General features: G+C 37.3%; 2 protein-coding genes across 2 annotated transcripts; one reads left to right on the top strand and one right to left on the bottom strand.

The window, feature by feature from the left end:
• Nucleotides 1–1921: 1921 nt before the first annotated feature.
• On the top strand, nucleotides 1922–5364 carry ormdl2 (ORMDL sphingolipid biosynthesis regulator 2). Its single transcript, XM_033970031.2, has 4 exons — nucleotides 1922–1972; nucleotides 3222–3395; nucleotides 4279–4430; nucleotides 4946–5364. Exons 2-4 carry the CDS (start codon nucleotides 3222–3224, stop codon nucleotides 5079–5081), a joined length of 462 nt encoding a protein of 153 aa, XP_033825922.1. The 5' UTR covers nucleotides 1922–1972; the 3' UTR covers nucleotides 5082–5364.
• A 449-nt stretch (nucleotides 5365–5813) lies between these two features.
• Nucleotides 5814–13479, bottom strand: nemp1 (nuclear envelope integral membrane protein 1). The gene is made up of 9 exons (XM_033970032.2): nucleotides 13339–13479; nucleotides 12777–12895; nucleotides 12457–12673; nucleotides 11602–11674; nucleotides 11199–11292; nucleotides 11013–11127; nucleotides 10354–10579; nucleotides 7686–7862; nucleotides 5814–7370 (listed from the first exon to the last, which is right to left on the bottom strand). The coding sequence occupies exons 1-9, from the start codon at nucleotides 13445–13447 to the stop codon at nucleotides 7217–7219; spliced, it is 1284 nt and encodes a 427-aa protein (XP_033825923.1). The 5' UTR covers nucleotides 13448–13479; the 3' UTR covers nucleotides 5814–7216.
• Nucleotides 13480–14628: the final 1149 nt, after the last annotated feature.

Below are 14628 nucleotides of genomic sequence, written 5' to 3' on the forward strand. Positions count from 1 at the left end.
TGATCTCATTGATCACATTGATCAAAATGTCTAGCACAGCCCATTGGTTTACAACAACTGATGAAACTGTGTTTTCTCTACAGTGTACTTCCAATGGATAAATATTTATATATTTATATTTATAACAGCCTGTACTATTTATTCACAACCTATTTATTATATTTATTTTAAGTATGTCTATTTCTACATATATATTTCTTTAGTAAAATATGTTATCAGTTCATCTGCGCTGTCTGATTCATGATTTCTTATTGAAAAACCTGTGTTACCTGCTCTGACGATGCTCTCACGTTTTGTATGAAATTCCAAACACACACAGCCTTTCTGCTGTGTTAGGAATGTGATAAGAGGGAAGCTGTGCTTTCCTCAAACACTCCTCTCCAGAGATGCACCACTTCCCAGGTACTTCCTGCTTTGTTTATGTCCAGTAAAACTGCAGTGGTTCCTCTCACTGAAGATGAGGTGAACTCAAATGAGGAAGATGCAGAAACAGCCAGCTCAGCATAAACTGTAACTCAACCAGGAAGTTTTATGTCAGTGATTCTTTTAGTGTCGTCATCTTATTTGGTTCCATATGCTTGAAAACTTACAACAGTGTACCTACTGGAACTCCCTTTATTATAATCAGTATAACTATAATGTACAGGTGTGTGATGAGCACATGTAGCTTTTTTTTTTTTTCTTATTTGATCTCATTGATCACATTGAACAAAATGTCTAGCACAGCCCATTTGTTTACAACAACTGATGAAACACTGTTTCACAGTGTACTTCCAAAGGAGAAATATTTATATTTATATTTATATTTATATTTATATTTATATTTATATTTATATTTATATTTATATTTATATTTATATTTATATTTATATTTAACAGCCTGTACTATTTCCTCCGCAGTGTGGGCTGCTCCATGGGGGACAGCTGTGACTCGCCTGTGGAGGATGATTACATGACTTCATTGCTTTGTTCTCTTCAGGACAGTGGTTCAGGTCACACAAAAATCAGTTTCAGAATTGCCTTTCTGAGCTCTCATAGCCTTCCAAAGTTTCATCCCCTTTAAATTAAAACAATATACTCAAATGTGTTATAATTGAACCACAAACACTGTTATCTTGGTTATTATTATTGGCCTATTTGGGTTTTTGATTGGTGATAATGTTAGCTACAACTGTCCTGGGGCAGACTCACTGCCCTGGGGCAGACTCACTGCTGCACCTCCCTTGATTGCAACAGTCACACATTTATCATGAATGCACCCATGTAAAAAATAAACTAATTTCTGAGTTTGTTTGTTAAAGGAACCAAGTGAAGCAACCCGTTTATGATGTTATTCAATTGGGCAAAATGTACAAAGAAAGATCTATGCCCCAAGACAAAGCCTCGCACATCTGTTTGAGGCTGACAACAATATGCCTCTGAGCAGTGAGTAGATAACATATTAAACTCAATCCAATGTGAATTTTATTATGTTATTTATTGAACTATGGGTTACACATAGCAAATATTTTATGAATCTCTACAGATTACTACTACATTCGGGTTAGGTCTATATGCAGTATAAAGGAATATAAAAATTCCATAACAACAATTAATCAATAGAGAGTAAAGAGACAAAATATTGGCATAAAAACCGATTGTTTATTCTGAAATATTTTGGGATAGAGCACTAAATAACTACAACCAGGTTTTAGGCCACAACCAAGTGTAACAGGTGGTCATCAAGATAAATTTGCCTGTTATTAGAATTGCAATTTTCTCAAAAAATTACTTGAGTAAATGTAGCCTAATCGATTATTGCGACCCCACTTAAAGCCAGTATGCAGTAAGCTCTGTCCCTCCAAATGATGGTCCTTCACTGCAGAGGCTTGTCCTTTGACCTCTGAGCTGAAGCTACAGGAAGCCGCTCAAGTCAAACAAAGGCGGGGTTTAGAAAAGTAGGAATTTCCTGCTGGCTACGACAACAGGGAAGGTAAAGTTTGTTCTGTCGTCATACTTAAATAAACGTAATTAATAAACAGTTTTTCGGGATATTCTTTAAGACGGCATTTAGAAGAATAGCTAAAGTGAAGTATAATGTATCCTGCTAACGAGCTTCTGTTACTGAAAAGCAGAGCGCGCAGTACGAACATTAGCCAAGAGTTAGCATCCTGCTCACACTGTTCACAGCTAGCATCATTTAGTTTTTAAGAGTTTGCTCTATGTCATGACAATTGCATAACTCAACTTAATCGCTTTTTAGATTCAATAGCGCTTTAATTACAACATCCAGAGTTGATCAAATAAGTACTGTACAAAAAGATACACGTGAAAAGCCTAATTTCTATTCAGTGTTACACAAATGATTTATTCAATATCTGTAGCTTAGTTATTTCTGTTACAAACAGTGTGGATAGGTAACAGTGAGGATGTGAAGGGCAGAGTCGTACTCTTAGAGTTAGATTTCTTTTCTTTAAATACTTAAATACTTTCCTGACTTTCTGTATATAATTTACATTTAGTGTTAACCTATGGCCCCACCATAGTCTGAGAAAACAAACTGGGCAGTATATTATAGTATTATTAGAATGGAGCAAAGCAGCTTTACAATAAATTAAAGTGCTACTGTATAATGTATTTAATAATAGTTAGCTTAGTGGTTCTATCCCAGCTCAGGACACGCTGTTTTTATGTCTTTGTGTAAGATAATAAATAATAATAATGGCTTACACTTGTAATGCTGACAGAAGCGAGACTGCCAATCTGCGCCATTGGCCCCTCTGACCACCACCTATCATTCGCGCACACACCACGTTCATACTAGGCAATGTGGGTGAAGTGTCTTGCCTAAGGACACAACGACAGAACTTGGTCTGAGTGGGACTCGATCCTCCGACCTTCGGGTTGGGGTACCAACACTATAACCACTGAGCTACTGCCGCCCCGAAGATACTTTGTATTGGTGGTCACAGGAGACTGGGGGCAGTACGCACGTACCCCAGAGCATCTATGACTACAGAAGTAGCTTGCCACCTCCAAGTATGGAGTGAATTAATAATGCCTACAGTGTAGTGCTATGAGAGGCCTGTCAAGACTGTAAAGAACAATAAAATTATAGGTCACGATAGGCCCAGCAGAAGCAAACATTGGCACTGTTTTTTTGTTTTTTTTTTGTTTATGCTCAAACTAAGGCTGGGCACTTAATCAATCTCAAACTGTTCTGTTACTGTATTTTCCTGCAGATGAATGTTGGCGTCGCTCACAGCGAGGTGAACCCAAACACACGGGTGATGAACAGTCGGGGCATCTGGCTTACGTACTTGCTCCTCACTGTGGTACTTCACATCGTTCTCCTCAGCATCCCCTTCTTCACTGTGCCCCTCGTTTGGACCCTCACCAACGTCATTCACAACCTGGTAAATAGGCCACAGACAAAAGAATTCACAATACAACAAAAAAGTGCCAAAAGGCTGTAGAAGTATTCATTTATTGTGAGCAAATATGCAAAAAATAATCATTCTGTAACTTGATGAAAAGAAGTTAGCTTTGTGTTTACAAATGAATATCTACTTGTGATGGCCAGACTCCCTCTTCCTCAGAGTCATCACAGCCAGTATGGCTCATCACTGACTACATTGTAGTAACACGTTTTTCTCTATACATGTGCCACATATAAAATCCATATTTCTGGTGCGATGGCTGATTGGCAATTCTGACTACTCCAGCAGGGCGCCTGTGGCTGTAAAGTCTGATATTAATTAATAAATATCAAATATTGATCAGATTTTAAGTCTTCATGTAACCGCAGCCAGTGTTGGTATTGAGATAAAAAAATCCAAATCTAACTCATTCTTATTTTATTCTGAAATTGTTCTTATTGTTTTGAGCGTGTATAACAGAAGGGGTCTCGAGGTTAATTAGTTTATAAAAGTCATAATATAATCATTAAGTTAAATATTAATCAAATATTAACTTGTCAAATTAGTTAAATTCTGTCTACAAAAAAGTAAAACCTAAATGTGAAGTGTTTATTTTTTTATTTATCTGTGTCTACTTCATCATTCATAAGGTTTGATTTTATAAAGGCATTTTATAAGGGTAGTCTATTATTAGACTGTCTATAAACATGAATTATAATCTAACAGTAAATAGTTTATGATGACATCTTAATGTAATTATCATTTCCAGGTTAATGAGGAAATATTGGTCAGAGCACTCCTTTTATTTCTGTGAATGTAGTTTTAGTCTATAGAGTTTAGTTTATAGATTATAGTTGGGTGTAATGTTTTTGTTGCTCAGGTGATGTATCTGTTCCTACACACGGTGAAAGGCACTCCATTTGAGACCCCAGACCAGGGCAAAGCTCGGCTGCTGACACACTGGGAGCAAATGGACTACGGCGTTCAGTTCACCGCGTCACGCAAATTCCTCACCATCTCCCCCATTGTGCTGTGAGTGTAGAGCACTGAAAGTGTCTCATCATTTTTTCATTTTGTAAAGTTTGTAAAGAGATGCATTGCAGGAAAACAGCTGTAGAGGTGGGTGATTTAGATAATTTTGAAACGGTTATGAAGGAACACAAACTTAGATTTTTATCGTATAATAGAAAAAACACCTGCGAAACACTTCAGTGTAGATTTGTAACGAAATTCTTCAAAGGTGATATTTTTGAACCTTTGTATTTTGTTGGTCCATTTACATTTTGTGCAATATTTGAAGCCTCACCATTTACTGTGATGTTTAGCACATTTCTAATGAATTGCAAAAATATGATCTGATTATCATTTGTGGAAAAGTAAAACACAAAAAAAATAATAAACTCAAACCTTGTCTCATTTACGGATAAAACATTAACTACATTTTATAACTTAATAATAGGTGTGCATGTGAAAAATATACAAACTTTCTAAACCAATATGTAATTTGAATTGAGACAAATCCTTTCATCACTTTCTTTCCTCCACAGGTACATTCTGGCGAGTTTTTACACAAAATACGATGCAACACATTTCTTAATCAACACTGGCTCCCTCCTGAGCGTCCTTTTACCAAAGCTGCCTCAGTTTCACGGGGTGCGAATATTTGGGATCAACAAGTATTGACCTTCCAACACAGGAGTTAAACCAGCAACACTGGATCATTTTGGACTTTGAGAAGAATCATTCCAAGTGATTGTTACTGAAACATTGTAAAATACAGCCATGGAGAGTCAATCCACGGTTTTTAAATATGATAAATTATGATGTTTCCTGTTTGCATTTATTGTAAAGATTTTTTTTACGAAATGCACTGGCTGCATGTTTGAAATGTTTAGGGTAGTAACTTGTTATATCATTAGTGAAATTGTGTTGAATATTATGAAGGATAATAAAGTGTATATTGCTGCTGAACACATAATGTATGCTTGCAAATATTAAGATTTTGTAAGTTACTGGAGCTAGCACTAGGGTTAATACTAAGGATGATGAAGCAGCAGCCAAAACATGCCAGCGTCCAAAACATGCCAGCGTCCTCTCACATCCAGGTGTCAAATGTCTAAAGTATCAAAAATCAAATACTAAAATTAGGATCGAAGCTAGATACTCATTTGGGCAGGTATTGACACTAAAAATGTCACATTCACAGGACAGAAATGAAGCTTTCTCAAATAGCTTTAGGATCTTAAGCTGTATCAGAAAACCAATACGCCCATGGACCACTATGGAACCTACCTGGACTGAGGGATTACACAGATAGAAGGCCACGGTAATATAAAAAAGTACTATTTAATGTTGAAAATCACATTATATTGAAGAAAGTGTTTAACCATCATTATGGTATCTGAACTGATATTGAGTCTCCAAAATAGAGTTTGAAATTTTACTATGACAAAACTAGCCATCATAGGGCTTAGGAATCTACTTGTTTGAATTCCCATTTTGAATCCCCGGAGGTGGAGGATGAGGCATTAAGCTGTTGAAACGTGGGTCTTTGTAAATAGGGGAAGTCCACACTTTACATGAGGCCAGTGACAGAGGCAGTAGCTGTAGGTCATAAACTTCATGAAACAGGGATTCCCCAGTTCTGCATGTGTAGAGTTTGTTTGCATTAAAGGGAGGTTTCTTTGTCAGGGACCAGGTTAAAGGAAGTGCACTATAGGAAATGCTGGGCCATGTGAATGTGATGCCACTGCAGAATATGCCAATGAGACACTGGGAAACACATGCAAATACTACAGCCTGTGTCAGCTGTTCAGGAATGCTGGCAATACTGGGGTGTTCCCTTCTTTAAACAAAAACAAAAGTAGATGGTAGATAGTAGATATCAACAGCCATTAAATGTCAAATTCACAGATAAATTGAAAACATTTAACAAGCATGAAATGGTGGAACTGCTTACGTACATTAACTGAAATCCTCACAATAGTGTAGGGTAATGAAAAAGATCAAAAATCAATACTAAATATCCATCTGAAAAAGTATTGATAGTAAAAAAAAATCACATTCACAGGACAAAAATGAACCCTTCCTGAATAGCTTTGGAAAGATCTTGAGCTTTATCGGAACAAGTATAAGACCACATAGACTAGTATACGCCCATGGACCATTATGGAAACTATTTGGACGACTGAGGGATTGCATAGGTATAAGGCCACATGGTAATATAAAGGAAAGTACTACAATTTAATGGAAAATTCACATATTGTCAAAGTGGTTTTAAATATCATTGTATTGGAATCTGTAGATTTGTGTAGATTCCTTAGTTTGAAATTCGATTCAATTCAAGTGCAATCTTAAGTTCTCGATGTATCTTGTCTCCAAGATGTTAACGCTTGGTCTGAAATGTATTAGTTTTAAATTAAAATCAATCTGCTTAATTAATGAAAATGAATATGCTCGTCTTGTAAAAAGTGTAAATATTATTTATGAGTCTTAAACATAACAGAAAATGGAAAGGGAGTCAGCTCAAATGCATTCACAAAATCTAAAACTATCATGTCTCATGTATCTGTTACATTTCAGAATACATGTACAAGCAAAGAAAATGTTCCCATTCCCACTAAATTCACACAGTAGAATACCACCTTGTTTAAAAAAAAATTACACTACAAGCCTGTTCAGTGATGGAGTCTTGAGTTTAAATAGTTCTTCTCATCACAAAGTCCAGAATTTTATCTTAAGGTAAAATTCATCACCAGAAATTGAGTGTGGTCATACAGTGAAAGTTCTTTTAAAGAAGGGTCCGTGATGAGCCACAGTCACTCTGGATCTATAATGGGTTTCACGTCATCTTCATCGTCAGTGTCGAAAATGTCTTCTTCAAAAAATGACCCTCCAAATCCATATTCCTGAGAATGGACCGACACCTCATTTGGCATAAGGTGAGAAGAGCCCTCAATGAAATCAGCAAATCTGCAATATAAAAAGGAATTATTATTTTACATGTATTATTTTAATTTATTATATTATTATTATTATATTAAGACCATAAAACAAAGTAGTTGTAGTCAAAATTTCATAACGTAAATGTTTCAAAAAACACTTTTTTTGTATTCCATTGTCTTATTAATATCATGTCCCTCAGCTCAGACTTTCACTAAGTTGGGTTTCATGCTCTTCTTATCTCTTAACATCTCAAAAAATGCAATACACTCTTTGTATCTCAATGAAATCATACAAGATTACAGAAGTAATGATATCATTCCAAACCCCAAATTCTTCTATCACCTTTGGGGAGACTGCAGCCTGGATACAGTCTTCCATGTATTAAACTCAGGGCTCTTGCAGTACTGTTTCAACTCCTCTAGGGCGCGCCGCGTCTCCTCCTCCCCCTGCCTCTGATACTCCTCCTCTGTTAACAGGCGACGTGGCTCTGGTTTCCAGTTCACAAAGCGTCTAATTTTTCTGCATAGAAAAAAAACACAAATGAAGACATTGAAATACACTATCAAAATTCTACTCTAAAACACTAAAAAACATTTCCCTTCATCAGTATTCTAACCACAGGTTTTAAATAATGGACAGTTAGGTCCAGAAAATTGAAACAAAAGATTTTGAACTGGGAAAAAGTCCTCAAAACGTCACAAATGATAGGCAGCATGAACAGGTGAGTTTCATATTTCATTCATATTCATATCATGTATGTATGTCAATACATATATACACACACATGTCAATTATTTGTCTATGGAGATTCATGAGTTTCAAGCTATGGTGACTGTTTTCGATTCCTATAGCAATCAAGCAATTATAATCTGAATATTTAATGATGAAAGTTCATCAGGAAATCCTTCAAATCAGGAAGGAATCGCTTGACTAAAAAACAAATAGATTTTCTGACCTCAAGACTTAACTTACCCTTGCACAGCTCTACGGCAATGATTCAAGGACATTTTGCTAGAGCCATCCTCCTCCTGACACTGCCAAGTCGAGATGGTTATTTTCCAAGACGACACATCCTGTACTTGTAATTCCTAATAATAATGGCAACCTGACCTGTTTTTAATATTTCCTAGTACTTGAGTTCCAGGACTTGATAAAAAATTGCTAATGTGAATTCATAGGGACCAACTGACTGCATTAAAAGGTGCACTATGTAACTTTTCTGTTGATTAATTTGCTTGTCTGTTTTGGTTTCATTGTTGATTTTCAAACTTGATTTTCTGTTGGATAAATCACTTATGTTCAGCCCTAAGAGGCAACTGCTGTTGTGATTTTGGGGTTTAGAAAAATCAACTGAATTGAACTTTTCTGGTGGCAACTTGCTGTCATGGAGATTTTATTGCTTTCCGTAGCATAATGTCAATTTGTGGAGTGGAACAAATTAAGCAATTTTGCTTGTGTTAAATTGCATGCATTCACCTGTGGCATCACCTGTCATCTGTGGACTTCAGCTCTGCGTTCAACACCATCCTCCCTGCTCTGCTCCAGGACAAGCTCGCTCAGCTCAACGTGCCTGACTCCACCTGCAGGTGGATCACTGACTTCCTGACGGACAGGAGACAGCGCGTACGGCTGGGGAAGAATGTCTCGGACACTCGGACTATCAGCGCAGGCAGGGCTGTGTACTTTCTCCCCTGCTCTTCTCCCTGTACACCAACTGCTGCACCTCCAGCCACGACTCCGTCAAACTGGTTAAGTTTGCGGATGACACCACCCTCATTGGACTCATCTCGGACAGCGATGAGTCTGCCTACAGGAGGGAGGTGGACTGGCTGGTGTCCTAGTGCAGCAGCAACAACCTGGAGCTTAACGCCCAGAAGACAGTGGAGATGCTTGTGGACTTCAGGAAAGTCACAGCCCCCCTGCCTCCCCTCACCCTGACGGACTCCCCCATCACCACTGTGGACTCTTTCTGCTTCCTGGGCACCTGCGTCACCCAGGATCTCAAGTGGGACCCAACCATCAGCTCCCTCATCAAGAAAGCCCAGCACAGGATGTTCCACCTGTGGCAGATGAGGAAACGCAAGCTGCCGGTCCAGATGATGGTGCAGTTTTACACGGCCATCATTGAGTCCATCCTCACCTCCTCCATCACTGTGTGGTTCGCTGGGGCCACTGCCAGGGACAAACAGAGACTGCAGCGCATTGTGCGCTCTGCTGAGAAGGTGATTGGCTGCAGCCTTCCATTGCTACAGGACCTGTACGTCTCCAGGACTCGGGTGCAAGCAGGCCATATAGCAGCTGACACCTCTCACCCTGGACATGGACTATTCGAGCCACTTCCCTCTGGCAGGAGGCTACGGTCCATTGGGACCAGAACCTCTCGTCATAAGAACAGTTTCTTCCCCTCTGCCGTTTGTCGCATGAACACTTTATAATATTTGCACAAAACTGGACTCTTTATAACACTGGCCACTTTAATAAGTCATGTTTGCACTGTTGTTCTGAGGCTGCTGTTGTATATATTTTCTACCTTTTATTTTATTGTTTTTTAAGCATATCTTTTTTTAACTTCGTGCATGCCCTTATTTGTATTTATTCAGTGTGTTTTATGTTGCACTTTATCACCAAAGTAAGTTCCTAGTTTGTGAACTGTGTTCACAAACGATGGCAATAAAAGGATTCTGATTCTGATCTTCATAGAAATAAACAAGTTTAATGCTGCTGTGGGACATTTCAGGCAACTCAATAACATGAAGACAATGGAGACAGCCAACCCTCTACCAGAAGAGTTATAACTGAATGCGACTAACAACCACATTTTTGTCTTGTGCAAGCAGAGTTATCTGTTGTTATGTTGAGTAAAAAACCTATAATAAATTCTAAAACAACACGACCTGCTATGCTCCATATGTGCCAATACATTATTGATAGAGAGCACTCTATTTGATGTTCAGTCTTGGTGATTATTATAATACTCTGGCGCCACCTTGTGTTTTATGGCAGGGCTTACCTCCACAGAGCAATTGCCAGTGAAACAGGGTAATCCAGGTTTTTGGCCAACACCAGTGACACGATGATGGCAAAAGCGACAGGCTGGATTTGAATGCCTGTGTAAATGAGGATCAGTCCCAGCAGCTGAAGAGTCCATGATAAGATGTTGATGCTCTTTTCATCCACCAGGGGTCCGTATCGGTAACAGATGGCAAAACTGATGAACCCCACAACTGCCACATAACCTGAACAGAACACAGCAAAGTTCATTAATACAGGAGTTTTAGTTTAGTTTTTCATTAAGATGCATAACTTGCATAAGTGTAGAGGGGATTACCTAGTTATTGAAATACATTCAATTTTATGCCTTTTCAAGTATATATACACCGGTAATTATGAAAATACCATATTTTCAAAAACAGGACCTTCACCTTAACATATCCTTTATATTATTAACACTGTCCTCAATTTGCCCATTAAACATAATGAAAAACTGCACAATGCCAACAGAATATTTCTCCCTTGTAAAATCATTAAATTATACATTTTCTTTTTTTGCCTGTTGCCATCTAAATTAAAGTCTTGAGAATCATGTTTATCTAAAATCAGAGACCAAAAAAATGCTGAAATATAATGCTGTTGATCATTTAAAATCTACATATGCAAATAAATTTGTACCTAAAACAAAATGCCAGTGGGTTTTGAGAATGGAGTGCAAGTTCCTGAACACGAGTTGGATGGCATAAATGGAGAATGACCAACCACCAGCAACTAGAAGGTAAAAAGGGCCTTTCTGTGGAGAAATATCAAATTTCAATATAAAAACAAGTTTTGAATAAGGTGTAAATCTCATATTTCGCTTACCTTTGGCATAAAGCGGTACAAAACAAAGAAGAGAATGATGAGAGAGGCAATTATCCCTGTGCTCATGCCAGCAGAGTAGTAGAAAAGTTGACTCCTAAAGAATAAAAAGGTGTTTCATCACAAGACATTATGATAAACGGTGTTACAATTAAAAAAAAACAACAGAATCTTCAGTTTTACAAGCCACAATTATTGACTTGATGGGAAATAATTAATGAAACCCTTAATAGTTAATACACTTTCATTCCCACTGTCTACATTACATTATCCTATTTATATTATTTGATCTGCTTTGTATAATCAAATGCAAACATTTTGCTAAGTCAGACATTGTCCTAAAGTTTAGTCTATAGTTTGAATCAACCATCTCAAATCAATATCCCGGTAAAGTAATTGGACTTACTTGCTAAGCGAATCTGCAAACAGGAACAACAAACCTCCAGTGAGGAACACCAAAAACAGATAGATATCAAATTCTGCAAATGAGAGAGATGATTTTAGCAGGTATTATACATTTCACATTACAATATTATGCTATAAAAAGAGCATTGACAGAGAACCAACTTGGAACAAACTATTTTATGCATTCCTTTTACTTCATATAAATATAATATTTTCATTACTTTATGCTTCACCAAAGCACATTCAAAGTTTGTGAATTCTGTTTACAGACGATGGCAACTGGTAGTTTTCCGATTGTAGAATGTGATGATGTCAAGAGCCCCCACCTTTTTGGTCCCACAAGAAATATGGAAGCAGTGAATTAACAAATGTTGAATCTTATATCTATTATTGACTATATGCAGGAACTGACTGTATTACAAGAAAACAATCTGCATTTTAATAATATTAATTTTAGCCGTCTGCAATTGTATTAACTATTATTATCTTAGATTGCTGTGATGTCATCTGAAACCCAGCTGTTCACTCTTCATAGCTGCAGTTATTTTGCATGGGGCTGTCTATCTTGACAGCACATAATTTCTATATGTAATACAAAGCAGTTTTAAAGAGAATTTGTGCGTTGTTGACGTATTGGTGCACATGAATATTGAACATTTTAAACAAATTAACATTTTTTTAAATCATATTTTAGCTGCAAAACATTTCTCAAATTCTTGATATAAATGAATGGGGTTCCCGCTTAGCTGAAGTGCTGCCACAACGAAAGTGTGATTTAGAAGCTTTTAGAGGCAAACGTGGGTGGGGCACAATAAGGTAATAATAAAGCTTTTTGGATTAACAAAATTAAACATACTTCGTAAAGTCTTGAGAGTATACTTAGTTCCATCCACAGGCTCCATTTTGAGGCATGTCTTTTTTTTGAAGAGATTGATGTTGATGGAGGTTTCATTGTGATTCTCACGCAGCCAGCTCTGGAACCAGCCCCAGGCGCTCCAACGCTCCAGCTCCTGTAGCTGCTCCTCATCGTCCACAATGTGCACCTTAAACCCCCTCGAGCTCCACACTTTGACCTGAGAAAATGTTTGTATTATCAAACCATCTGTAACATGTCAATGTAAAGTATAGCTAATGTATTGTGTCTATTTTACACCTCTCATTCTCACTGCAACTCACCTGAATCCTTGTCCATGTATGTTTCCATGTTGGGACAATAGTATTTTGGTAACAGAAGACTTTAGACCCAGACGAAACTTGTTCAACACCGTACTGGAGATTTACAACTGAATTTGAGCCTATGATGTACAGACAAAAAATATTTAGAATAATATGTAAATAACACATGACATTGTGTGATAAACAAAGACTTGACCAGACACAAACTAAATATACTAAACATTCAGGCCAATAATCCCCGACCTTCATCAAAACAAGCTGTGATTTCATAAAACGGGAAGATGTGGTTCTATGCTTTTACTTTGTGCAAGACAAAAATGCAATACAACACATACGTTAAAGTTAAAGCTCATTCTTTTCCGGTCAATTGTACGTAATGTCTACGTTGCAAATGTATTAAATAGTTTAAACTCCCTAAACACAGTTGTAGGCGCTGTAGCCAGTTTTACTGGTTTTAACCCGTCATAAGCTAACCTGTGTTAGCACGTCTGAGAGGCTAAGAAGCGACCAGCACTATGTTAAAGAGGAAAAAGATAATATTTATTGCGGCGCTGTCTCTTACCTGTAGCCTGGTGAGATAATGGGGGCAAACAATACAGTATAAAAGCAAAAGCAAACAGTTTTACAGCCATACAGTGGAAGTCTTTTATCAATTTCATGCAGCCCGCCATGATGACGCCGTGACGAGCATTCGCCCCGCCTCTTCCGGGGTCTGACAGACAGAGTAATCAGCCAATCAGAGAACCTCAAACCTAGGGTCAAAAACAAAAACATATTAACATAAATATACATTTTACTTATTTGACTTGGAAAATATACTCTTGCACAGTACTGCCTTAAATAAATTACAGCATTTGAAACCATTTTATTTATTAATTTTTTATTTGCGTTGTTCACATTGTAGACCGATATAGTGCAAGGCAGTTGTAATAAATTTAGGTTACAAGGCATTCAGAAGAATAAAATCCTTTTCAATTGGGCGCAGTAACACAGACAAAAGTGAAAAACAGATATTTGATCGCCTAACGTCATCATAAAATAGGAATAACCGCAACTCAAGCTGATTTGCTCTGTAAAAATGTGATTTTTTTTTCCCATCTTTTCTGTGTAATCTAATGATTAATGACCACACGTTTGTGTGGGTAAGTGTTCCTAAGAAGAAGTTACAGTCACTCATCCTCTGATGGTAAAGCCAAGCGTATAATAACAGTGTGTAGGCTCACAACACTGACAACTGCACAACCATATTCTGCATTAATACTTGATAATGAGTCATATGGTCATATGCCATATTATGAATAAATTATAATTTGAGCTTTTAATGCCTCCATTGGCTGAAATTTAGTTTAGACATTGAAATAATCATTCCCCATCGAATCAACATAGCCCCTTCAGCAAAAATGTTATCCCATTATTATTTCCTTGTTACCATTTCAGTTGTTGAAAAAAGTTGAGAAATTACACAATGTACCTCTAATAGGTTTCACGGTATTGCGTTTAATAGGCGGGAGACGTTGTTCAACACTATGCTTATTCTGAATCTATGGGATAGCCTGAACTTTACATAAGACACCAGACCTGATTATTATGGCAAAGTCTATTTCTAGGCTTATTATAAGGTTTATTAATGCTCATTGTCAAAAAAAAAACAAAAACACAATTTGGCCATTTTATTAGGCAGACCATATCAGGTCTCACAACGGGAGTAGAATGGGTCACTGGAGGGTCCATTTTGCCAGAATTGCGCCTTCGTTTGCGTTTGCTTGTGTGCTGATTTGTTCCTGTTACAGAGGAACAAATACATCAGAGCTAGGCCTTCTTTACAGAAATTAACTAACTGAATGTTAACTAA

Source organism: Periophthalmus magnuspinnatus, chromosome 7 (assembly GCF_009829125.3).
Source record: "Periophthalmus magnuspinnatus isolate fPerMag1 chromosome 7, fPerMag1.2.pri, whole genome shotgun sequence".
NCBI classification, from domain to species: Eukaryota; Metazoa; Chordata; class Actinopteri; order Gobiiformes; family Gobiidae; genus Periophthalmus; species Periophthalmus magnuspinnatus.